Here is a 26,709-nt window from a genome sequence, read left to right as displayed (position 1 = left end):
ACACACTATTTATTGATTATTGCTAATAAAACCAATGAATAGGCGGCTCTCGTGGTACAGTGCGAGAGGCGCTGGCCTTCCATCCGAGAGTTCTGGGTTCGATTCCCGGTGAGGACACAATTTTGACGTTATTTTCTCAAAGTCTGGGTGTTTATGATTGTTTAAAATTACTTACAACAACCTTGTACGAAAAAGCAAGGACATGGTTATTAATAATTCAAAAAAAACCAATGTTATATTGTTTGAATACAAAATGAGTGGGAAAATTTACTGGAAAAACCATGAAAACTTGCTTTTCCCTCCACCAACCGCCACATCTCCACACTCGTTATGCAGGCATTTACCGTGGCGTAACGAACGTTATGTGTTCTTCAAATTTGTGCTGAAAGTATCCCACGAGCAACTTTACAAGACCTTGGTTGGCGTGCACTAAAGTGTGCGTGATCCCAACTTCGATAATGTATTACGGTCAATTTTCGATGAGAAAAGACCTCCTCGCTCGCCATAAAATACCGCAAAATTTTTAAAAGCTGAGAAATTTCCCTCGCAGATACCAAGTTGCAATGGCCGACCGGTCCAACTGTGGGTCGGACCGACTTGGGAAGCTCTCCATTTTCAACCGACATATTAGGACACTCCCAGAGGATGTAATCGGCATCCTGCAATTCGCCACATAAGCAAGTCGGAGATTCTATTAGGCCAAGTTGACAGGAGTTGCAATCAATCAGGTTATCTCCATGCGCCACGTTGACCACGAAACCATAAAAACTGTATTTTTGAATAAGGAATATTTTTTGGAGGACAGCTATTTATAACGGAATAGAATAAAGACTACCACAATATTATAATTACCACCGCGACTAACCCGGCTCCCTCGTATTATTGGTAATGGCTATTTTACAAACGAGTAAACGAGATAATTTGAATAATTTAATAAAATTGTTTTGTTTTGTCATCGTTTTTCTGCAGATATATGTATATGGTTCGTAGAGGGAATCATATAGGATAAATTATCTTTGGTGTGTATTTATGTCGTCCGCGCCACACTATCCTGCCTTACGAGCCTGGTTAACATTTAAACCAATCATTTTTTAATATCTCAGATGTGATTTATGTTTTATCTATGACTTTTCTTTGTTTATTTAGGTCTGATCCCAAGAACGCTTTATTGCCTTATTTGTATACCTATTCTCGTACAACTTGTATGGCAATTAATCTAACTCTCATTACATCCAAGTAAGAAACATATTATCGATTGTTCTTACAAATTGAGGGCACGCTGAAATCACGTCAGGTTGTCAAACTGACAGTTTTGAAATTTGTAATACACGTATGAAAACATTACTTTATTGACGTGGAAGAGAAGCAGTTTCCATTATGATACGTCTCGCTTCGCTTCAAACAATCGTAACCTGTTGCATTGTCAATTTTATTTAAATGTTGAAACATTTCGAAATGGCACTTTCTCTCCGGTTACAAACGTATTATACTCTTACAGTATGTTGTGTGATGAAGAAATTGACATGCCATATCCGTATTGGAAAGATATTATCTTCGGACGCATCTTCGAGATATCTCCAACGAGTCACATAAGCATTAAGTGAATGGATAAAAAATATAACAATACAATTAACCAAGGCCATTATTCTAAAGTAATTTGTATAAATCAGTGGTATTAAAAGCCACTACCAATCCACAGGGACGTAGTGGACTAAATAAAAAAAATGTATACTTTCAGACAATTACAATTCGCTTATGCACGATCATAATAATACATTTCATTGTTAGTCATCAGTTTGTAACTATTAATACTTTTTCTCAATTTTTTATCTATATATTTAAACAGTTTGATCATGAATATTTGCAAAAGCATAAATTAGCCATCGTTCATTTTATTATTTTTACTATTGTTATTGTCAACTCTACCTACATCAACTTTATTGCATCACTTTCTCTCGCTCGTCGTACATATGTATATGTCTCAAAAGTATCGAGATTCACGTTAATGTGATAGGTTTAATATACTAATACCTTACCAACTGGGTTCAAAAATTCTTTCAAGAAAATAATATTAAGAGGTTCATATGGATTCAAGATTTGAGAGAAATAATGTTAGCCAAAGTGACGTTTTTGTGAATAGGAAGGTTATGCATTGATTAAAAGCGACTAATTTTGAAAAGAATATAAATAATACAACTTTGAGAGTAGATAAGTAGCTATTGAATTGTGTGCATTTGGAGATGTGTAAATATATCATATATTTTTTTCAATATTTCATATAATAATATGTGTCCATATAAGATAGTGAAAAAAATGTATTACAAATAGGTAGTGACTTTACATAAAACTTAACACTATATAATTACAAGATAAAAAGAACTTTTTATATACAAGGTTTTTAAATTTTCTGTTGAATCATATTATAAACTTGACAATTCTATGTATTAATAAATACTTGTTTTGTACTAAATGTAACTTTTGTAATAAATATTATAGAATACTGAAATGTCATTTTGACATTTCATATTGATTTCCACAGTAACGCACGAATATATTAATAATTTAGTTGCTAGGACCCCCTTAGCAACCAACAATGATAACTTTCCATACAAAACAGAATTAACTGAAAATGAATTCAATTTTGCTTAAAAATGGCTAAAATAATACATTTTCGTCGTGTTCTGATTTATTCTAAAAGTTTCAAATGTCTAGCTAGTCGGGAAGTTAGTTAAAAATCTTCAACCGTCCAATACAAATCTTGGACAAACAAGAAAAAAAATTTACTGGACAAACAATAATACGAGCTAATAAAAACGTGGTATTTGTGGTAATAGTGGAAGATGTTAATGTGCCTATGTATATCATTGGGTGGTAGATTTTAACGATAAAAAATTGCGTGGAGGACGTTTGACAGGTCTTGGTGGTCAAAAGCTGGTTTTTCTAAAATGGGCACGTTTATATCAGTAGATTTTTCCGTATTAAATGTTGCCAGCATATCCCATCTGCTGTTTTTTCCGCAGCAACCTCTGAACAATACAACATCAGCTATGGCTAACAGCAGAAGGCAAAAGTGATCGGTACCATAAAACTGACTTCTTAAATAAATCATCAAAAGAAAAATCTGGTCGATTCGATCTTTGGTGAGCTCGTGACTCAAACTTTAAGAGTCCTCTGTAATCAACATTCCTTCTTAAAAACAGCTGATTAATAACACACCATCACAGCTTTCTTGGACGACAACCCAAAGTCTTTAGCAACGCATAGCCATTTGTGTTCTCTTATCAATAATTCGACTGCTTATCCATATCCACGTATAATGATCACCATGCCCCATACATCACTGTGCTATTGTTTAAGTTTCTATCACCCCTCCTTCGCGACAACTAAAAATATGTATGGATTTATCAAAATATAAGCTCGCTTTATTTATTATTATCAACATTATTTGTGTATTGTATTGACCTTGCAACTGAGTAAATAGTGCATTTTATGGAACCAATGAGTTTTATTATATTTTATTATTTATATTAAGGCTTACAACCCCTAACTTTGTAATCTAGTGCATAGTTTCTTAACTGGTGGTCCGCAAAGATTCTTGGGTGGGCCGCAAAAATTTTCTGCAGTTCAAAAATAGTTACCTAGAAACCCAACATTTGACGTGGGGTTGTGTTATATTTAGACAATTGTTTCAAAAATAATGTAAATATAAATATTTATCCGCAATATAAAATCTGCAAAACATTTTTTTGTGGTCCGCGGATGTAAAAAAGTTTAGAAACATTGGTCTAGTGCGTAAGACGCAGGTATTTCATTCGGATGGAGGGGCATTTTTCAAAAATACTTGTATCAATAATAGCTTTGCAATTTTCGCACAACGGATCCGCGATGTAGCAAGATACAACAAAGTAGAAACCATGTGTATATTCATAATATGCTTAATTTTCGTGTAACTATAGACCTTTGATTTTTCTATAACGTGGTAAAACCTGTCACCTAATTAATTTTCGGAAAATTCATGTACTCATTCATACTTCCATTCCATATTTGCCTTTTCTTTCACTAATAGTCAATTATATTTATGTTTGTACATAAGTATACGATTTCTTATATTTTTATAACATTTTATAATATTTAATACAATTAAATAAAAATATTTTGTCTTCATCTGTAAAAACAATTTACAAATAAAACGGAAATATTTCCCATATACCAAATAAATCCCATCCGCTTTGTTAACAAATGTTATTGCATATCTTTACACAACTAAAAGTTTTGTAAAAAACAGTAACAATAATATTATGCTCTTAAAAATGTCTCTCATGGCATTACGTGAATCACATAATGTCTTCTCTTATTTAATTTCACAAACAATGAGCTTAAAATCACCCGCATTCATTAAAATATATTTTCAACAATGTCAATTGTTAGCTTATTCTACAAACGTGATGTGGAATATGTTTACCAGTGGCATTCCATTGTATTATAATTTAGGTAAAATATATTTATTTAATACAATAAATTTTTACTCTGACACAAATTAATTATTATTTTTTTATAATTGAATTTGACTGCGATGTAAACTATAGACATCGACACAAGTACAATCATAGACACCAAAACAAAATATGTTTCTTATTTACGCTACAACATCAATTAAGGCTTAATCCATGTCAAGGCATTCAGACCTAACTAATAAATATGGCAGGATGATAGAAATTAAATATAAAGTTAACTTATAAAGGATATGAAAAGTAGTTTTGATTATTTCACACATCACAAAAGAGACGTGGAGTCTATGATTAGTTTTTTTATTCCAGTTCTTCACACCTTCTTTATATGGCGCATACTTATATTAACTTATAATTCTTTTAAAATAACCCTTTTTACTTCGTTTATGAAAGCCGAATTTCACCGTTATTTAGCCGAAATAATGGTAAAAAAATCATGTTTTACGAAATGGAAAATTATACTTTGATAATATTTTTATAAAAATGAAATTATATGATTAAAAAACGTGTAAGTATATACATAAATATTTTTTTATACTTTTTTTTGCTAATTTTTATTTTTCTAGAGATTTTCAATTTGGTATTCAAATGACCATATTGTAATAACAATAAATTCAATTAAAATTTCAAGGATTTTCATATTTTTCTAATTACATCATACAACTTTCATCCAAAAACTAATTTCTTTATTAGTGATTGATCTAAAACTCATTAATGGACGGCCGTTAATTTTGTTCATAATATTAACCATGTAATATAAAAGTCAATACCGATATAACGCGCAAATAAAAGAATCACATCAATGACATTGGCATATTTATAACAGTTTAATCATAGACTTACTTAAATGTATTTAAATCTTTATTTACTTAACTTATTCTGTGATTATAATCAATTTTATTAATTTAAACGGCAATTGTTTTTTCTGCTAAGTATATCATTAGTCTATTTTTATCGTTCGAGCTTTAAAAGCATGGTGTTGTCTAATAAACATCTTGATTTAAAAAAACAAAAGCTGATAGTCCAAAATAAACGCTATTTAATAAGCATTACAAAACATTTTTAAAAAAATCTAGTTAATTTCGTCGTAATTAGATTGGTAAAACACATTGGCGCAAATTCAATGAATACGGGTTCAAGCGCCGTCGGGCGTCGTATTTTTTTTAAAGATTTTTGTTGGTAGCTATTATGTATCTGATGTGTTTTCAAATTATGTAAGTATGGTTTTGTTTTTTTTTTATTTATTTATCTATATGTTGTTAATGCTTGCTATATTTTCGTTGTGTATTAGTATGCAGGTACTCGTACGCCACTGCAATATAATTTCGTTGAAGAGAGGAGGAAAACGACCATTTCCCAGTAGAAATAGTATTTCATATACGAACATTATTTTGTTTTCTCATGTCTGACAATCACAATTGACAATATAAACACATAAAAAGAAATAACAATAAAAAATTGACTGACTTCAGACATGCTATGGGTATGATAAAATATGTGTAGCGATAGCATACATAAACTTGACGATTTCTCTTCCCTATATTGCAAAATATATATTGTAATGTTTACTTATTACAGTTTTTATTTTCAATAATAGTGATAATCACTACTGACACTCAGTGGTGAAGGGTAGAGTTAGGCTGTTAATATCCACCATAAATAGTGCACAGTGAACTTTGACTATTGAGAATTATTTTCATTGCAATAAGACTACAATTTACAGATGGTGTTGGTTAGTTTTTAAATTTCAATGAATCCCTGCGAAAACAAGCCCATGATCAATAATAGTAAAAAAATACTCGTCTACCTATAAAGTATCTAAAATTATGCAAATAAATCATACATAACTTTGAATATTTTATAGAGAAAATAATATTTTGTTATCTATTATAGTATGGTTTAGGTAGGGCTTAATGAATTTAGAAAAAAATGAACCAATAATATATTATTATGTAATATTATGTATGTATTCTTAATTCAACTAAAACAAATAATTATGAATGAAAAATTGATTTTAAAAAAAACTAACCAATAGCATCTGTAAATTTATTATAGCCTTAGTTCAATAAAAACAAATGCGTTTGAGTAACAAAGTTTAATGCGCATTATTTATGGCGGATCTTAGCAGCCTACCTCTCTATACCCTTGGCTACTGCAGTGGCACTTCAAAATAATAATATAATAAAATATCTTCTTCTTCTTTGCCCATATCCGCCCCTTAACTGGAGCATATGGACACCACTCGGCGCCTCCAAGAATTCCTGTCGCTCGCCAGTCTTTTTGCTTCGTTCCAGGTCAAACCAGCATCCCGTAGCTTCGCCGTATACACTCTGTAGATTGTATTTAGCGGCCTTCCAGGACGCCGGAATCCGGTCGGCTTGAAGAACAGGCAAGCCAGGTTAAAGCTTTCTTCTGGCATCCGCAGCACGTGGCCGAGCCAGGTCCAACGTCGCCTCTTCACTTTCAGCGTGATGAGAGGCTGCTTGGTACGTTCTCTTATCTCCTCGTTGCTCCTAAAGTCATACCACCCGCACACCCAGTATTCGTCGCAAACATCTGTTTTCGAAGCTCAGTATACGGTTGCTCTGAGCCTTCGTAAGGTGCCATGATTCGCTACCATAAAGCAGCACCGTCAGAATGCAAGCGTCGAATAGGCGGCATTTGGTTTATACATAAAAAAATATATGTAAGAAATAAAATATTTTTATATATAAAGAAAATATAAGAAATAAAAAACATTAGAAACATACAAATGAGGAAAAAAATTAGAAAAATGTTAAGCCAAATGGGTACAAAACTAAACTATTTTACTTTCCGGGTGAGTGATATAGACTTTACGCTATCGATGCGTCTATCATACCATGGAAGCATTTCTAACAGCTACATTTTATCTGAGGTAGTTATAATTCCACCAATTGAAATACGATTAGATTGATAACCAATTAAGTTAAATGAAATTCCTAACTTAATTGTAAGCAACGTATTCACAGGTAGCGATTTTTGTCGTTTAATTGTGTTGAACGTTGAACAATAAATATAAAGAAATACTCGCACGTATCGATTTAAATTGAATCGATAGTCGTAATCAAGATGGCGTTGAGTGAAGTGCACAACCTATGAATTGTTATCACTTTGGTTACATAGGCAACTAGTTGATTTGAATGACAATTCATTGTTGAATCAATAAAAGTATAAAGGACCTCAACTTGATCAACTTTATTGAAATATAATTACCACGTTTCAATATACTTTCAACTGTCATTCAACATACAGTTGAATGACAAAGTTGCCACGTGAGAGCATGGCGTTAGCCAAGCTTATTATTGACGTTCTTGTACTGTTTTTACTGAATATTTGCACGATTTTAGAACATCTAATTCATTATTATTATATAGAAAATACACAATTTTTAAGAAATCCTAAATAATTTGGAAATAAATGACGCTGAACTTAACCATGTACGTAATTGTATTTTTTTGAAACTATATTTTGAAAAAACACGTTTTTAAAAGCATAATCAATGGGGGATGCATGCGCAAGTTGTTTCGCATGCCTAATAATTCTAAAATAAAATATCTTTTTCTCGTTCTTATCGTTATTAAATTTTTGTAAAGTTTAAATATTGTTGTCTGCATATAGAATATTATGCATACTAGTTGCTAGGTAACCTATTGAGACCGACAGTACGTATGTATGTTACACATAAACATAATTGAGAATAAAAAATAAACCTCTGTAAACGTAAGTGTATCAAAGCAAAAAGTTGGCAGACCACAAATGGTTAATAGGTTTTCTCACAATCACTTGAAATTGTTAACAAACTCACATAACACGGTGTGGATGATATTTTGCAGTCGAGAGCTTACATCAGTGTATTAATTTATTAGAAATAAACTGTAGGAATATTAAATTAGATGAAACACTGAAAGTTACATAATAAATTTTATAAACCTATTAAGTATAATATGTATCAAGGGTAAACATTTGTTATTAATGGAGTTAGATTGTTTAGTATGTAATTTTTTTAATTCCAAACGTGCGTAAGTAAGATTTATTTTATGGTGAAGTTACTATTTTTTTGTATACAAATAATACAACCAATAAAATTCATATTCTAAGCTATCAATTACCCTCTCTAAAATTTAAAAAAAAAGTCTTTTTTTATAACCTATTTGGTACAGTTCTATACAATGGTATAAAATGATAAAGACTTAATAATTATTATTCCGTTTTATCAATATATCTTGATAAACAAACCAGATTATATTAATTATTACAATATTGTCTAACAACATGTTTTAAACGCTTATTTTTAGAGTAGAAAAGAATGAGTCATTTATAGATTTAATCCATATTTACTCACAAATTTAATTTAAATATTTGTATATTTTTATGTTACATAATTTTCTATAATAATTTACTTATAACTATTTTTAATCGCATACAAACTGAATTAAATAATGAGTAAGTAATAATATCATTTAAATACTTTTTTTGAATCCTCTCTTTTCTCTTAAAGGTGTGTGATCTTTTTAAAAAAAATATAGTCTTACCTGCAACGCTCTCCTGTATAAAGTTATTTCATTTCTATTATTAACACATATTTCTTAACCCATTTTCGAAGTAAGCAAAACCGCAAAACGGTTATCGTTCGCCCAAGAAAAGAGTTCGTTAACTTGCAAACTTAAAATAAATTTAATACGATATTCACGAAAATTGAGCGATGACTTAAATATTATTATCATACGTTGAATAATCATTAACGACTTGTAGGTGTCGGGATAAAACGTTAGATTTTAAGGTGGTTTTAAGTTCGTTTCAATTTATTACTGCGGTAAATAATTTAAAATTGATACTATAACACGTATACGGCAAAATAAAATATCATGTAGTTTGCAAGAAATGTACCTATGCTGTTTTAAATCACGGCAAAGTAAAATAAAAATCCATGTACATAAAATCTAAAATAATGGGAACAGAAATAAGCATAATATCGTATATAAACCTTAATTACTAAAAGTAAGGGGGGAAAAAACAGAGAGACTAAAACTTCAAAGTACCTACTTACATACATCATTAGGATATTTTATATATACAGAGCTTCATAATTTAAAAATAAATAAGGAAATGTGTTTCTTGCAAAGTTGATTTTATTTTAATATAATTTTTAGCCTCACAAAGGTCCAGTCGACAGTAATACCGTAACGAAGTTAAAACTTCTTTGGTTGAGCGTTGTTGAAAAATAAATTATATCATGTGAGACGAATATAATTATTATTTCATTTCACGCTCAATGTAATGTCGCAAATTTACACCTTTATGCCGTTATGACTTAACCTTTCAATATTTAATTCTATGTTGGAGAGGAAAATAGAGATAAGTCTATAAAGTTAAAAATTAGTATAATATGCCAAAATGATGAAAAGAGGATACCAAATGAGAAAAAACTCAAAAATCAAATGAACATCAATTTAAATTTTTCATTGAGTAACAGCAAAATTCTCATACAATGTAGTCCAAATGTCAAACTTATTTTGGCTTTCTGATATGTAGTGATTTGAAACTTATCTACCCTTTACTTATAATAAGTCATCTTATATTTTTGATAATCACGATTCAAGACTTTTCTAAGTTTTCTGAGCATCGTTTATGTGAGTGTCCACGCCTCCACTTTAATATAATAGAACTAAAAGACATAGCATTCAACCATTTTTATCCTGTGTCCCAGGCGCATGTCGTTGCTGCATAGTATTTTTCTCGGTCGAGTAAAATTACGGCTGGCTTTCTCGACTCGGCATTTTAGTTCAATGGTATGGTCCCAGTGATCATCCAGATTTCAACCTAAATATTCTCTTTCCAAAGCAACTCCATTGACTTCATAGGTATTGTCATCTACGGGCGACTTTATTATAGTTACTCATATATTTTGTCTTTTAGTATTTAAGTTTAGGCCGTCATAAAATATGCATAAAAGTAATTATTATATTGGTAAATTCATTAATATATATTTTTTAATTTTAACATTTAATTTATGGGTCGAAGATTAAGTTTCTTGAAACTGCTTACAAACTTAAGGCGCCGATGTTATTCAAACTGTAGACTATACTATTTACATCTGAAAGGTGTAGAAATTTGTATGATTTGTTTGTATGAATTAAATTAGTAACGTAACGAGTTCTTACATTAATAAACATTCATTTATAAAGTTAGTGTTAATCTAAAGCGGTTATCTCCAGACATAATATTATATTACTGATTATATGCCAGAAAGTTTTATCTATATTATGTATTATATCGAACGTTTTATATCGTATGTATCGAAAATATTTTAATTATTGAAAATGATTGCACAATTTTATTGTTTATATGAGGGTCTTAGTTATATATTAGTTATAAAAGACTACTCTCCTGTACTACCTAATAAAAAAATAAATATATATATATATATATATATCGTCCACCACGTATTCATCTATATATATATATATAAAAGAAAGTCGGGTTAGTTACACCATTTATAACTCGATAACGGCTGGACCGATTTTTACGATCTTTGCATTGTTGGATTTGTCTCAGCCTCGAATAGCAGAATAATTATTAAAACATTGGAAAAATTCACGGGAAAAAAATTATGAAGAAAATTAATTTTCTCATACATTTTGACATTTTGAACAATGAACGCGCAATCGAAAATAAAAGAAAATCACAAAAAAATTAAATCCATATACAACGATACATGACAGAAAGAATAAACAAGAAACAAACAAACAAATGAAAGGCGTTGTGTGCATTATCTATCCTTTGACAGTTGATTCAGTTCAGCCTCAGATAATCCCAAAAGACTTTGTTGTATACTCCGGCGAATTTTGGAGGAAGTTGTCCTGCCTGAATCTTTTTTACTTCTTCGACAGCGTCCAAAAATAAAGCCAAGGATAAAATTACATGATCTCATTGCTGGTATTGCTCATTATTTACCTACCAATTTCAAAAACCATCATTCGAACTTCATTCGACAATCGATCTACGTGAATAATCAAGCCGATTACCAGCTAGGTGCGCAAATAGCTATTTCGATCGTGATTTTCAAACGGTAAGTTGCCTTCGAAGATGTTCACTTTGTGAGGTTATCAAATGTGTGATTGTGTGTGCATCGATAACTACTGCTTCAATATGTAATTTTGAATTATGTGATTAATTTTCCAGTGTTTATCATTTGATGATTCGTCAAAATGCTGACAACTATTTGCTGCGATTTCGTCGATTGCTTAAAATCGAAAAGGAACGCCTCACTTTCATTCGGTTGAACCAAGCCAAACTGCGATCGGATGAGTATATTCATTTACGCGATGCAATCAGCACCGTAGGAGATGCAGCTAATGTTGGTCGATTGACTATTCTATCGGCGATGTACATTAGCAGCCCACGTCATATGCATGAATATGCGCAAGATGCAATGACATATGTTCGTCATTACGGTCGTCCAGATCTATTCATCACCTTTACATGAAATCCGAAATGAATAGAAATTGTTCAACTGCTACTCCTCGGACAAACATCAAGTGATCGGCATGACATCACCGCACGTGTGTTTAAACAAAAAATCCTGTCGCTGATGAACTACATTGTTAATCATCGCGTCTTTGGGGATACTCGATGCTGGATGTATTTGATTGAATGACAAAAACGAAGCTTGCCGCATGCACACATTCATATTTGGTGAGTCGAAAGAATTCGACCAGACCAAAAAGATGACATCATATGTGCCGAGATTCCTGATTCCGAACCGATCCAGACCTGCATGATGTTGTAATTACTTTCATGATTCATGGACAGTGTGGCGCCATCAACCCCCAATCAACGTGCATGGTCGACGGCAAGTGTTCCAAGCGTTATCCATGAAGTTTAACGGCGGAGACTATCACTGCCAATGATGGTTATCCACTGTATCAGCGTCAACGGTAGAACTATCACAACGAAAGTGAAAGGAAACGATATCGTGGTCGACAACATTTGGATTGTCCCGTATTTGCCACTTCTTTCCAAAACATTCAAGGCGCATTGCAACGTGGAGTATTGCAATTCAGTGAAGTCCATCAAATACATCTGCAAATATGTCACCAAAGGCAGCGATATTGTAGTTTTTGGCGTTCAAACTACCAATACCAACGATGAAATCACGCACTATCAAGTTGGTCGATATGTGAGCTGCAATGAAGCAATTTGGCGTATTTTCTCATTCCCCATTCATGAACGTCATCCCACTGCTGTACATTTGGCGGTGCATCTGGAGAATGGTCAACAAGTTTATTTCAACGCATCGAATGTTGCTCAACGTGCTGAAATATCTCCAGAGCCAACATTAACCAGTTTCTTTTCGATTTGCCAAAGCAATCCGTTTGCACGAACGTTGTTCTACTCTAAGATGCCACGTTATTACACTTGGAACGCTTCATCGAAGAAATTTCAACGTCGGAAGCAAGGCGATGCGGTTCCTGATCATCCGGATGTGCATTCTACTGATGCTCTTGGTCGCATTTACACAGTTCATCCGAAGAATGGCGAATGATTCTACTTGCGGTTGTTGCTGGTAAATGTTCGTGGGCCGACATCATTTGAATCACTTCGAACTGTCAATGGTGTAGTGTGCCCAACATTTTGTGCTGCATGTCAAAAGCTCAATTTTCATTGGGACATGACAATCGCTAAAGCATTTGTTTCTGCATCTCCAAGTCAGATACGCACATTATTTGCTATCATTATTTCGACATGCTTCCCATCAAATCCACCTGAGCTGTGGAACAAGTACAAGGATGACATGTCAGAAGACATTTTACATCGAATTCGTGTCAGTTCAGAGAATCCCGATCTCGAAGTGAATGAGGAAATACATAACCAGGCTTTGCTTTTGATCGAAGACATGTGTTATCTCATGTGCGGCAGTTTGTTAGTCAAGTTAGGAATGCCAACGCCTGATCGTGGAATGAATGACGCTTTTAATCGAGAATTGGAACGTGAACGTGAATATGATCAAGATGCATTGAACCTATCGGTTCGATCGAATGTACCAATGTTGAACCCCAAACAGAAGGAAGTGTACGATACGTTAATGAAGGCAATTGATGATGGAAATGGTGGTTTATTTTTCCTCGATGCGCCTGGTGGAACTGGAAAGACATTTCTCATGACATTGATTTTGTCCACTGTTCGTGCGAGATCCGAAATTTCTGTAGCAGTTGCTTCTTCTGGGATAGCGGCCACGTTGTTAGAAGGATGCCGAACGGCTCATTCAGCGTTGAAATTGCCGTTAAACCTTCAAATGACTGAAACACCGACAAGCAGTATTGCGAAACACTCAGCAATGGCCAAAGTTTTGGTAGCAAGTAAAATCATCACCTGGGATGAATGCACAATGGCGCACAAATGCGCATTGGCAGCACTCAATCGAACTATGAAAGATCTGCGCAATTACTCAAGATGTTTTGGTGGCGCAATGATTCTACTATCTGGCAATTTCTGCCAAACACTACCAGTCATTCCAAGATCGACCGCTTGCCTCAAATTATAGACTCTGTGGCGCTATGTGAAAAAACTTTGGCTGACGACGAACATGCGAGTTACATTGCTAAACGATCCATCTGCCGACGATTTCTCTAAGCAATTGCTAACTATCGGTAACTGCCGTGTTCCTGTCAACGAATCGAACGGATTGATTTCGTTTCCGCCGAATTTTTGAAATTTTGTCTCAGCGAAGGACGACCTCATCAACAAAGTGTTCCCGAACGTCATTGCTAACCACAAAAATCACAATTGGTTGAGTGAACGAGCAATTTTTGCGGCAAAGACCAAAGACGTGGATCACTTAAACTCCACAATTCAAAATCAAATCGTTGGTCCAATGCATTCCTTCAAATCTATCGACTGTATAATAAACGAAGAAGAAGCAACCAACTATCCAACTGAATTTTTAAACTTATTGGATCTTCCTGGCTTGCCCCCGCACAATTTACAACTGAAGATTAACTTGGTAGTTATCATGCTTCGAAATCTGAACCAACCAAAACTATGTAATCTATTTCATTTTGATTTGATTTTTGCACATTTATTGAACTTAATTCATTTTGAGTATTTTAATTCAGCTAATATGTTAACACAAGATTATTGATTCTGAGGCGGTACGAAGTTCACCGGGTCAGCTAGTTAGGTATATATAGAGAGTTCATTTTATTGTTAACATTAATTAAACTACTAAGTTACATATTTTGATAATCATTAGCATCGATGTACCAATATGTGAAAAACTTTGTAAATAATAAAAATTTTCTATTAATTAAAATGTGTTTTAAGTTATTGTTTTTTACCTGTTTGATTTTTATTATTGACTAGCGAGTACCTGGCATGCGTTGCAATTCCACTCAAAGAAATAAATTGTGTTTTAATTCTGCTTATTGAAGTGCTTTTGGATACACAATATTTTTTGTTTTTCCGTCTGGTGCGTACACGAATTTCAACGCGTGAGCAGGCCACATACAGCTGTCCATGTAAGAAGCATGGATTTTTCAAATTTGGTATAGGAACACATGTGAATAGAAGAAGATAGAATAGAAGACGAAGAAGATAGTTGTACTAATTCAGAAACCTTCGCGGGTGTGCGCACAACACCTCACCAAAGTTTCATCGCAATCGGATGAATAGTTTAAGTACGCATACGAATAGAAGAAGAAGTTTGTTTCTACTATTTCAAAAACCTTTGCGGATGTGTGCACAACAACTCACTAAAATTTCATTGCAATCGGATGAATAGTATAGGAACGCATACGGCGCAGACAAACAAACATTCATTTTTATATATATAGATAAATATCTAGAAATACAATTTTTTAGTGATATCTAATTTCTCAAATAAAACTATCATAATATTTAACAATTAGAGTTTTGATCTACTAATACGATTTGTACCATCTGTGAAGTTGAAATACCTTATTCTGGATATATTAATAATATTTTTTAAATTGTAAACAATTGTATTTTTTTCAAATACGGTGCATACAGTCACAACAGTACATAAGAAAGTATATTAAAATATTTTTTGCAATTGAATGACAGCTGGTTTTTATTTTTTTCGATTCCGTTCTCTAGAACGAAATCAATACTATAGGTGTGGATTACAAAATAACTTTACATTCATCTAATTCATTAATTTTTTTTTCTATTTAATGTTTATCTTTAAAATTAAATTATCTCATTTTATCATTTTATTAAAGTATTTAAGGCTATACTTCAGCTGAGGCATGGTCTAAAAATATCGTGAATACGCGATACGCATATTGTGCAAACGACGCGTGACAAACAAAAAATAATAATTTGTCATAAAAATTCAACATGCGTCCATGTAATGTTATGTTTATTGTTATATTAGTAATTATAATAATATATTCATTGACATGTTTTCTTTTTCGAGTAAATGCGTAACGTTTTTTAGTCATCTTTACACGATTTAAGAATATATTCCTCCGACCGACACCATCACAAAATTTCCCAAAATCTTCGACTGGCAACGAGTGCGAAATTACGTCCCACCTACTGTTGAAAATTATTTGCTGTTTCACTGATGTATGCTCTTAAGGAAATGTGAGCATATTTTGTCTAAACATTCGAGTCAATTATCTTCTAATTGCCAAAATAAAGTTAATTCTCTTTATTTTAAGCAGGCAGTATAATTTAAAAACAAAAATATTTACATGATGATTATTGTTTTGGATATTAACTTCCAATACCCATCTTAATAAAGGTCAAATTAAATAAAATGTCTATGTACTAAATCTAAAATATTAGACATTAATAATGTTTATAATGGTTCAAATTTTAGTTTACCACTGAGCCAGTTCACACAATTCTGACCATTATAAATAAATAAATACAGCATAGTTTTGACAACCACATAATCAATCATTTCATTACATGTGGCGCGACATGCTTCTGATATACTTGCTTTAATGTAACTTTAAATATCTCTCCTAGTTTCTTTTTCATTGTTATTCGCGACTAGTTTTGTCAAATAAATCGATGGATGTATATTTAATATGCACCGCTGTTTGTACTTTTTGTCCAAGTAAATATTATGATGTATTATTATTTAATTGCATATATACTACCTGCTAAGTAAAAAGATAGTGCGTTTGTTTATAGTGAAATAGGAACCCAAGTTTATACTACTTTTTCTTTTATATTACATTATACACTACTCAAAACACATTTCTCACAGGTTGGCATAAAAGTAAACCAGGCAGAAGAGAATGCCGATGTTTTAATTGTAACTACTGCCATTTCAAAAGCAAATGAATTTAAAAGCATAGTAATAATAGGTGAAGATATTGACCTTCTTGTACTGATGTCGGCAAGAGGACAATTCTTGGACAACTTATTCTTTCGAAAACCTGGAAAGGGAAGTAAACCAGATGTGTTGTTCTCGACAGAATCATTTAAATATGACGCACGTACCATTCTTTTCACACACGCGTTCAGTGGGTGTGATACAACATCCTCTCTATTTGGCCATGGAAAGATTAAATTGTGTGGTATTTTGGAGAAGAATATTCAGTTGAAGGAAATGGTCACAGTATTCAACAATCCACACGCCAGCACTGATGAAATAGCTGTAGCAGGAGAACAGGTACTTATGAGGTTGTACAGTGATGCCTGTAGACCTGAGGAAACACTGGACACTGCGTTATTGGCTATTCATGAAATCGGCCAAACAGATTAAATTTAATTTATCAAGACTACCACCAACTCGAGACGCAGTGCGACACCGTTCGCTGAGATCCTACTACCAAATACAAACTTGGCTTGGCAATGTTAAAAAAGATTGGGGGTGGCAGCGAACCAGCAATGGCCTAATACCCGTGGAAATCATTAAAGATCCAGCGCCTGAAAAAATACTGAAAGTACTTTCTTGTGCATGCAAGAAGGTGTGCAGTAAAGCATGTACCTGTCAAAAATCAGGGATGAACTGTTCGTTAATTTGCAAGAACTGCAGTGGAGTAAATTGTGAAAATGTAGCAGATATTTCTGGATTGGAGGAAGAGGCCGCTGAAGAAGATGACTTTTATACTCAAGCAGAACTTCCCAATAACGAACACATAATGGATGATATGAAATTAATATATATTTATATATAACATCTCTCCATTCTTTTCAAATTAATGGAATATATATAGTTTTGTAGGATAATTATCCCGACGTGGGAGCTGCATTGCAAGACTTTGACGACGTACAACCTTTGCCTACTCCACCTCACCAAAGCGGCAGAAACGGTTAAAAAATTAAGATGGTTGGTGAATATTATTATTCTGTACATATTAACATTTCTTTTGCAATCATTACTAAAACTATGAATATACTTTATTTATAAGATCTTAAGTTTAGATTAGTATTTCTTCTCATTAAAGTTTGATTTTTACTAAAACGTGTGTTTTCAACAGCAAATATCTCATAAACGGTTGGAGATAGAAAAAAACGTGTAATTTATATATTTTTATAAAATTTAATAAGCTTTAATTCTGTGTAAAACAATATTTTTGTACGACCAACCATTTTTGAGATATAATTGAAAAACCAAAAAAACACCCAAAATTTTGCGGTTTTTTGCCCGCATCCGAATTGGCAAAATTCGTTTTCTTGTCACTCATTACCATATATACAAATAAAAAAACAAAATCTTCTACCCGACCTTTTGCAACCATAAAGTACAGATTGACTGGACTATATGACATGAACGCAGATTTTATGTACGTAAATTTCATTTCTCTACCACAATCGTTTGTTTCTAACTCTGATATCATTGAGTAGAGTAGTTTATGAAGGGATTTTTATTTTTCACATACTGCGTCCATTAGTAAGTCAATGGTTTCACTTTTTAAATGACGATAGGCATTGTGCTTAATTACCAAGTGCATTAGTTACCCATATATTTTATTGTATTCTACGCGCATTAGCACTATAAACTATAAAGTTATCTCAAACCTTAACCCTTTGCATATTATTATAAATTCTCTCAAAGGCGCCTTTTATTTGAAAACTCTCAACCGGAACGGTGTTTTTTTTAATTCACTTTTACCAAAAAAAATAATACGGTTTTAAAAAATGATTAACCTAAATTTTAAAATTACTTAATTGCTCCTTACGATCAAGACGTGATAATTAATTGCCTGCTGTGGTGAGTTAAATGTAATTATTTACTTTTGCCAGAAGCGGACTTCAAAACTTATTAAACTACAAAATATTTATTTATTATAACCACAAAATTTCAAGTTAAATTTAATGTTTAAATTTTAGGGGGGGACTATTTATCACCAAATACCTATAGCATGAGATCGTTTTCAAATTTTGTCAAATCTACTTTTTGACAGAGTGAAAAATTTTATATTTTAATTTCTTCTTCCGAAAATATTTGTGTAGCATTCAGCAAGATGATGTCCGTCTTTGCAATAACGTGCATGGATTTAACGCTTTTTTTTAAATAAACCTGCCTAGATATGTCTACTAATCAAAAATTAATCCCATATTTAGTATGTTTTTAAAATGATTATAATAAAATTAAATTAAAAAAAAACCTTTTTATTTTTTACAAACAAAAAAAGTAAATGACAGTGAATTGACTATATCTAATGTATATATAACCTATGATTATATCTATTATGTATATATATCTATCTATCTATGATTGTATTATCTACTTATTATCTAGTTTATATAATATTAATTATTATTATTTTTATATTTTTGTATAATACATTTTTATTTTGTATATAATACTAATAAATAATGTTTATATATTAAACATTGCTATGTAACGTTTATATTAGTATATATTTTTGTATTTGTAACTTTTAATAATATTTTTAATGCTAAGATACTAGTTTGTTTGGTTTGGAAGAAACCCTCTTCGGGTGAAGGCCTTCTATAAAGAAAGAAATCCCACTGTACTCTGTCTTTGGCTAAGTGTAGCCAAATTGGGCCCGCTGTTTTTGTAATGTCGTCTTGTCATCTCGCATGGAGTCTTCCTATGTAGCGTTTCCCTTTTGTTCTATTGTAGGTTAATATGTAAATCTAGGTTGGTGGGATAGATGCAAGGTTTGTTGATAAATGATTATACCTTTGTTTAAATTGGTTAATTCTGAAAACAACATAATGTCGAGCACTTTCAATAGAGTAATCTAGCATTACCAGTATGAATAACATTTTGGAGTTGACCACTTTTGAAAATGATCTCCTGATATAAATATGATATCTTAAATTAGTACGTAGGTACGTCGGACGTAATACAATCGTGTTGCAATCTTCAAATACACCAATATTGAATGAGCGTCAGTGCATAAACCGAGAGCAGTTGTCAAAACGAAGGACAAGCTTAGAATAAAGTGTTCTTGACACGTGTTGAAGTTTATCCCATATTCTTCCACACTCGAGATCGGTTGCCTGTTACCCCGTTAGATATTTCAGTTACCATTAATTCTGTGTTCCTTGGATATAGCGTTTATGGCAATATATGCTTAATATTTAATTATAATAAAACAGAATAGGTCATAGGTACTTATTCTACATTACCTATTGTACAACGTCTATCTACCAACACTATGATAGTTAACGGCCCACGTGCTCGTCGTAGGTCGAAATTGAGTTTTTATTGTATTTTCAAACCATGATCCTGGACACTCCTTAAACGTTATAGATAATCTATATATATATATAATTTTGAAGCCTTATTATCCTTTATAGTTATTTTAAACATTTGATGACTGCATAAAGTATTTTTGTTACATAACATAGTATTCTTTTAAACCTCTCGCTCTAATGTTTTAGAATATAGTCATATTTCGGTACATAACTGTACAGTGGTGTTAAGATTTTTTACGTTTATTAATTTTTAAACGCATTTATGAAACCATTAGTATAATTTATTACGAGATAATTTTTGTAAAACATTCACGATAAAAAATTATATTGATAATCTCTGTGATCCCAAATTTGACAAGAATTAGGCATGTTCAAACACGCGCGTCAATATCATTTTACTCCCTATTTTAATTATAGTTTGTCAATTTATGGCTACGGCACTACCTTATTCTTAGGTCAATAATTATTATAAAGCACTCATTATTCATAAGATGTTTATCACACTTGAATGATCAAAGACATAGCTTATAATAAGTATCTTTAGAATCATCGTCAAATTTGTTAATCTTGCCGATTTTTTGAATAATAAAATGCCTAATTCTTGTCAAATTTGGGATCACAGAGATTATCAATATAATTTTTTAACGTGAATATGTTACAAAAATTATCTCGTAATAAATTATACTAATGGTTTCATAAATGCGTTTAAAAATTAATAAACGTAAAAAATCTTAACACCACTGAACAGTTATGTACCGAAATATGACTATATTCTAAAACATTAGAGCGAGAGGTTTGAAAGAATACTATTTTATGTAACAAAAATACTTTATGCAGTCATCAAATGTTTAAAATAACTATAAAGGATAATAAGGCTTCAAAATTATATAAATAGATTACCTACAACGTTTAAGGAGTGTCCAGGATCATGGTTTGAAAATACAATAAAAACTCAATTTTGACCTTCGACGAGCATGTCCCCCCTTAACACCATTAATGTGAGCAAACGGAATATCTTATTTTATATTATTGCTTTTCACCAATATAATCGACAATTATCAAATCAAATGTCATATTTTAAATTAAAAGCATATATAAGATACAATCTCATCTCTGTGTTGTTATACTGGTAATAATTTAAATCGTGTATATTTATATGTTAAAATAATCAATATCATATAATATATTAAATAAGATAAAGTAATAAAATTCGAGCACAACAAAAATTTTACAGGTTAGGCACGTAACACATTACAAGATATCACTAAGAAAAATAATGCGACCTTGTAATCGTCTATGTTTCTACATAATTATTATTATTATTTATATCATTCGTACACTACAAATATGTTTTTTTAAATCATATATTATGAAAACATATCACATGGCTTTTTAATGTCTAAGTCTGTCTCTGTGCATAATGAACAAATGAATGAATCCGAGAGTCGCCTTTATAGGCTAGTTCATTTGATCAGTATAATTATTTTGATTTATGCAGGACTTCGGTACAATCAATCAAAATTAAATTCACCTTAGCAAAGTTTGTAGTTTGTTTCATGTGAATCCTTTATCTACTTCATACTATGTAGGTACATTAGTTTTTTATCTATTTAGAATGTATGATATGATTCAAAAACTGTAATATATTACAAAATATAATATAGCACGCAAATAAATAATGAACGAATGTATACAGATTTGTATTTGTATTTTTACCGTATCTATAAATCTGTCAAATTATAACACTTAAAAAATATTTGATTTAATTCAAATTATAAATCTATATCTTATTAACTCGTTTTCATTTCCGGCGTTTTTAATTTTGTGTAATAAATTATTATATTTTATTGAATATATTTCATAATATGACAAATATTTAGTTCATACTATGTTTTAATGGTATGTATTTCTTATTAGCTAGTTAATTTTCCATTGAAAATATTCCTTATTTTAACATTTTATCGATGGTTAACACTAGGAAATCCTTTCTAGATTTCAAAAGAAACCTCGATTTAAAGGAACTCTGGATAAATATCCAACGGTAAAGCTCACAAACACACAACTACTCTGAAAATAAGAAACAGACAAAATCGCACGGATATCACTCAGAGAAATTCTATAAACAAAGCGGTTATCTACAATAATTGTTAACACACGGCACTGCGTCTTACTTGATTCCAAATGCATCCGATTATAATTTCCAATCGGAGATTCTAATCGGATGCATTTGGAATCTAGTAAGACGCGTTAATTGTGTTACTCAACGATATTAATTGACAAATCGCGGATAACGTGGTCATGGGCGGTCATGTCAAAAAATATCTGGCTTGGCAGTTAACTTCTCGGGATAAATAACTGCCTGATTACTTAATATTATCATATTTATCACTTTTTTTATTGATTTTGAAGTTAAGTGATATATCAAACTAACCCTGCTGATGTTGTGTAATAAAGCAATAATACTTGGAGGGTATTTCCATCTTATGTGCGTGAGTGCGATGAAATTTTGGAGAATATTTCATTGAGGCCTGCATCCTGAATGCTTTATCTGTGTAACTTTTTGCCATCCACCAAATTGATACAAAAATCGGTAATTTATCGATGCCCCTCTAGTAATAATAATTAAATATTAAATATTTATTTGCGTATTTTTATAATTGAACGTGTTGTGCACTTTTCTACCATATACAACTGAATAAATAAAAATTAACGATTTTGCAAATCCCATAGATTAAATTAATATGCCAACACAAAACCTAATCTAAATATTATATCGAACACCTTTCGTTTTGTTTAAGTAAATAATTCCAAATCATAGTTACTATTTACTTACTAGTCAAATTGTAAAAAAGGGTTACATACAACTAGTTAAATGATAATTACAAGAGTTTTCGAATCAGATATTCCGCGAAAAAAAGTACATTAACACCTGGAAACCTGAGTTAAAAAGTATACAATACTTCTTTAATATTTTAAAAAAATAATGTTATATTGGTAATGAAGATACTTAATATAAAAATAAATTATAATTTTTAATTATACAGGTTGTCATTTTCTATAGATTTAGATATTGGGTACCTATCTTGATTGCTTTATTCATTATAAAACTGACAATGATCAAAGCGTTTTACTGTTTATATACAAAATGATACTCGTATTTATGGTAATATTCATCGGACGTAGAGAGATGAAAAATTCATATTAATTATTACCACGTTTTTATTAGCTCGTATTCTTGTTTGTCCGGTACAGATTTTTTCTTGTGTCTAGTACAATTTTTTTCTTGTTTGTCCAAGATTTGTATTGGACGATTGAAGATTTTTAACTAACTTCCCGACTAGCTAGATATTTGAGACTTTTAGAATATATCAGAATACGACGACAGTGCATTCTTTTAATACTTATGGCCATCTTTAAGCAAAATTGAATTCATTTTTAGTTAATTCTGTTTTATATGTTTCGGAAAAAATTCGTTAAAAATATTTACTACTCACTATTATTTGTTGCTAAGGGGGTCCTAGCAACTAAATTATTAATATATACGTACGTTACTATGGAAATCACTATGAAATGTCTTAATGACATTTCAGTATTCAATAATATTTATTCATTATTTCTATCAAGTACAATAAAAGTATTTATGATTCAACAGAAAATTTAAAAACGTGGTATATAAAAAGTTATTTTTATCTTGTAATTATTTTAATAATAATTATAATATAAACCTAACTTTCAATACCTCTAAAACACATATTTTTAAATTCAAAATCAAAATTTTTTCTATGATTTTTCTAGTCATGCTTCTTTGGGTCTCAAGCTTGTAAGTATATTCAGACGGTAATAAAAAAAACGTTTATGAGTAACTTCCATTAAAACTTACTTCATCCTAATATTTAATACTTTTAAAAATCCATATACTTTATAATCTTTCTTTAGTCGATTTCAATCTTGCCCACTCGATAAAATTAAAAAATATATATACATTTAATAATTGATGCTATTAATATAAATATTATTTAACGGTTACTGAGCGAATTGTTGACAACCAGTATATTAGAACCGCTTTTGGATTTTTTTAGATTATTTTAACATTTATTTTGTCAAACTGTTACGAATATAATATAACAATAGCAATTTTAAATTAAAACTGTATCTTAACGTCATTATAAATGTGCCGTAGTGATAATTATTTTGGTTGTCATCATAATAAACATATTTTTTTTTAATTTTGTTTTATTTTCAATTCCATTTGGAATCTTGTTCTGAGACAATTTAAATCAAAGGCGATATGTACGTTTCATAATATACGGGTTTTAGAGTGTTAAAATTTTTGATACGATGCCGCATTTATGGTACTGAGTAAAAAAGTACGCGGGTAATAAATGAAACTCAAATAATATGCAAAAGTGGGCTAAAATCTGGACCACATTCATTTACCAGTCCAAATTTATATTGTGCTAATAGCCATTGTGATTCGAACAGTAAAAAACTGTAAACAATAATATCTCAAGAGTTTTTATTAAATTTCGAATGATAAAATTTTTCGTACACTCGTACTTCCGTCAAAATATTTTGCTTACATTTTCAAAGCATTTGGATAATTGACAGCATCATATGTGTGTACGGTGAATTACTCAAACTTTTTAATAACTGGATAATCGGATATGTCTATATTTAATTATCCGGTTGGACCGGTCATAATCTTTAAATAGATTATTTACGCTGTTTACACATGGTATTTTACGGGATGTTGTCGAGGGATGTGCTATCGAATAGTGGAATGAGTAGTGAAAGCAAAATGCTCACAAGATTAAAACCACATTAGCGATAGCGATCCTATAATCTTTTTAATATTGCTGAAGTGGTAACTTTTAATTGGATCTACAATTATAATACAGTCGAACTTGGAAGATGGGACCGACTGAATTTACTCGTTATAAGCATTACTCGTTATATAACACTTTTTCGCGCCACGTTTTATTTAAGCATATAACATAAAAAATCCGAAAACCATCGTAAAAATCCCCGAAACAAGCATGGCATTCATAAACTACAAAAGAAGTTGTTTATTGTAATGAAGTGCTGAGCCGCCGGCGCTGATAGGTATCTACCTATTGACTTCACAAAGCTTGGATTTTTACATGCAATTTCAACCATATGCGTGGATACTTTTTCAATGTTGTCGGCGAAAACACCAATTAGGTACTTAGACACTTAATTAGTGTCATAAACGTAATCCGATTCCGGTGGCATTGGTCTAGTTAACTGCCCGGTCGGATTTTATTGCTTAGGGTCGAAAATGGGTTTTTTAAACGATCGTCACATTAACAGTTTTGCTCGGTATACCCGAGAAGTAGCTAGTTATAAAAGTGAATGAATGTATGGAGAAAATCATAAACTAAAATGTCAACGAATGTTTCCTCATTACCGTGTATTTCCGTGATCGCAATAACTAAGTTCGACTGTATGTGAATCTTGGCCGCCTGACGGATAGGTTTCTTAACAGATTTTTGTGTTTTCGAGAAATATATGTTGGTATAATATACTAAACATATGGGATCAATGCTGTGGGACCAAATACATTTTTAAAAAATAACACGTAAACCACCCATAACTGAAATTCAAACTTGAGCGTCACGATATTATAAGCTAACACGTTACCGCTCGGCCATGGCGGGAAATCGGTAACTACAGAAGAAAACTAATCATTGTCAGCAATTGTCGTTTCACTCTTTATTTTGCTTACAATAATTCCGACTAAATAATGTGTACCTTTACATTTCATTTTAGTATCAGTAATTAATTACCAGGAGGTCGTCCTTGAGCCTCGGCAGGCCATAATGGAATTGCGCCCAACGCCACCAAGACAGCCCACCACCATGGCATCACTCCAGCTCCTGAAAAATAAGAAGAATAATATTAGCTTAATTCATTTGAAACAACCATGGATGACAAAGAGTTAGGTTTAATTTATTTAAGTAAACATAGCAACAAAATAATAATCGGTAGGTATATTTTCCAACTGAAAAAAAATGATACTTGGAGATAACTTTCCTAATTTAGAACTTTTTTGCTTTCATTGTGTCGTTTATATGAGCCTCCAACAATACAAGGGTAGACAATAATTTAGAAACGCCCATCACCGGGGAAAACACGGAAAAGGGAGGTCACCTGCTCAATGATCTGACCAAGTAAAGAACGTCGAGGGTAGGGCCATCAAAAAAGTATATATTTCTTCACCGATACTTTGATACTTTCTTTCGGTGGCGATAATGATTTTGCGATTTTTTAGAAATATATTTCTCGCAGAACAGCATCATTTAACACCAATACTTGCAAGTATTAACAGCATTAGTCGTGGATCCGAATTCCTTCAATTATTTAGACGGAGGAATTCTGAGATCCCGGGAAAGGTATATTTATATATTTTAATTAAAGCCACAATCCTTAGTAGTAGTAATATGAAAACGGTACAATTGTAATGTATACTGATAGCTTACTTTCATATTGTGTAAAACTGTAATAA

The 26,709-nt window shown here is 31.7% G+C and overlaps 1 protein-coding gene across 1 annotated transcript in view; it reads right to left on the bottom strand.

The window, feature by feature from the left end:
* The window catches only part of Sb (serine proteinase stubble), a 176,828-nt gene extending 150,759 nt beyond the window's left edge, over positions 1-26,069 (bottom strand). The window contains exon 1 of the mRNA XM_085941766.1: positions 25,991-26,069. Coding sequence (XP_085797892.1) covers positions 25,991-26,069 — 79 coding nt within the window. The remainder of the gene's footprint in view (positions 1-25,990) is intronic.
* Positions 26,070-26,709: the final 640 nt, after the last annotated feature.

This window comes from Rhyacophila brunnea, unplaced genomic scaffold (assembly GCF_057557595.1).
Source record: "Rhyacophila brunnea isolate RB1 unplaced genomic scaffold, BYU_Rbru_1.0 scaffold_14, whole genome shotgun sequence".
Classification (NCBI taxonomy): Eukaryota; Metazoa; Arthropoda; class Insecta; order Trichoptera; family Rhyacophilidae; genus Rhyacophila; species Rhyacophila brunnea.
This window is presented reverse-complemented; position numbering and strand designations above follow the sequence as displayed.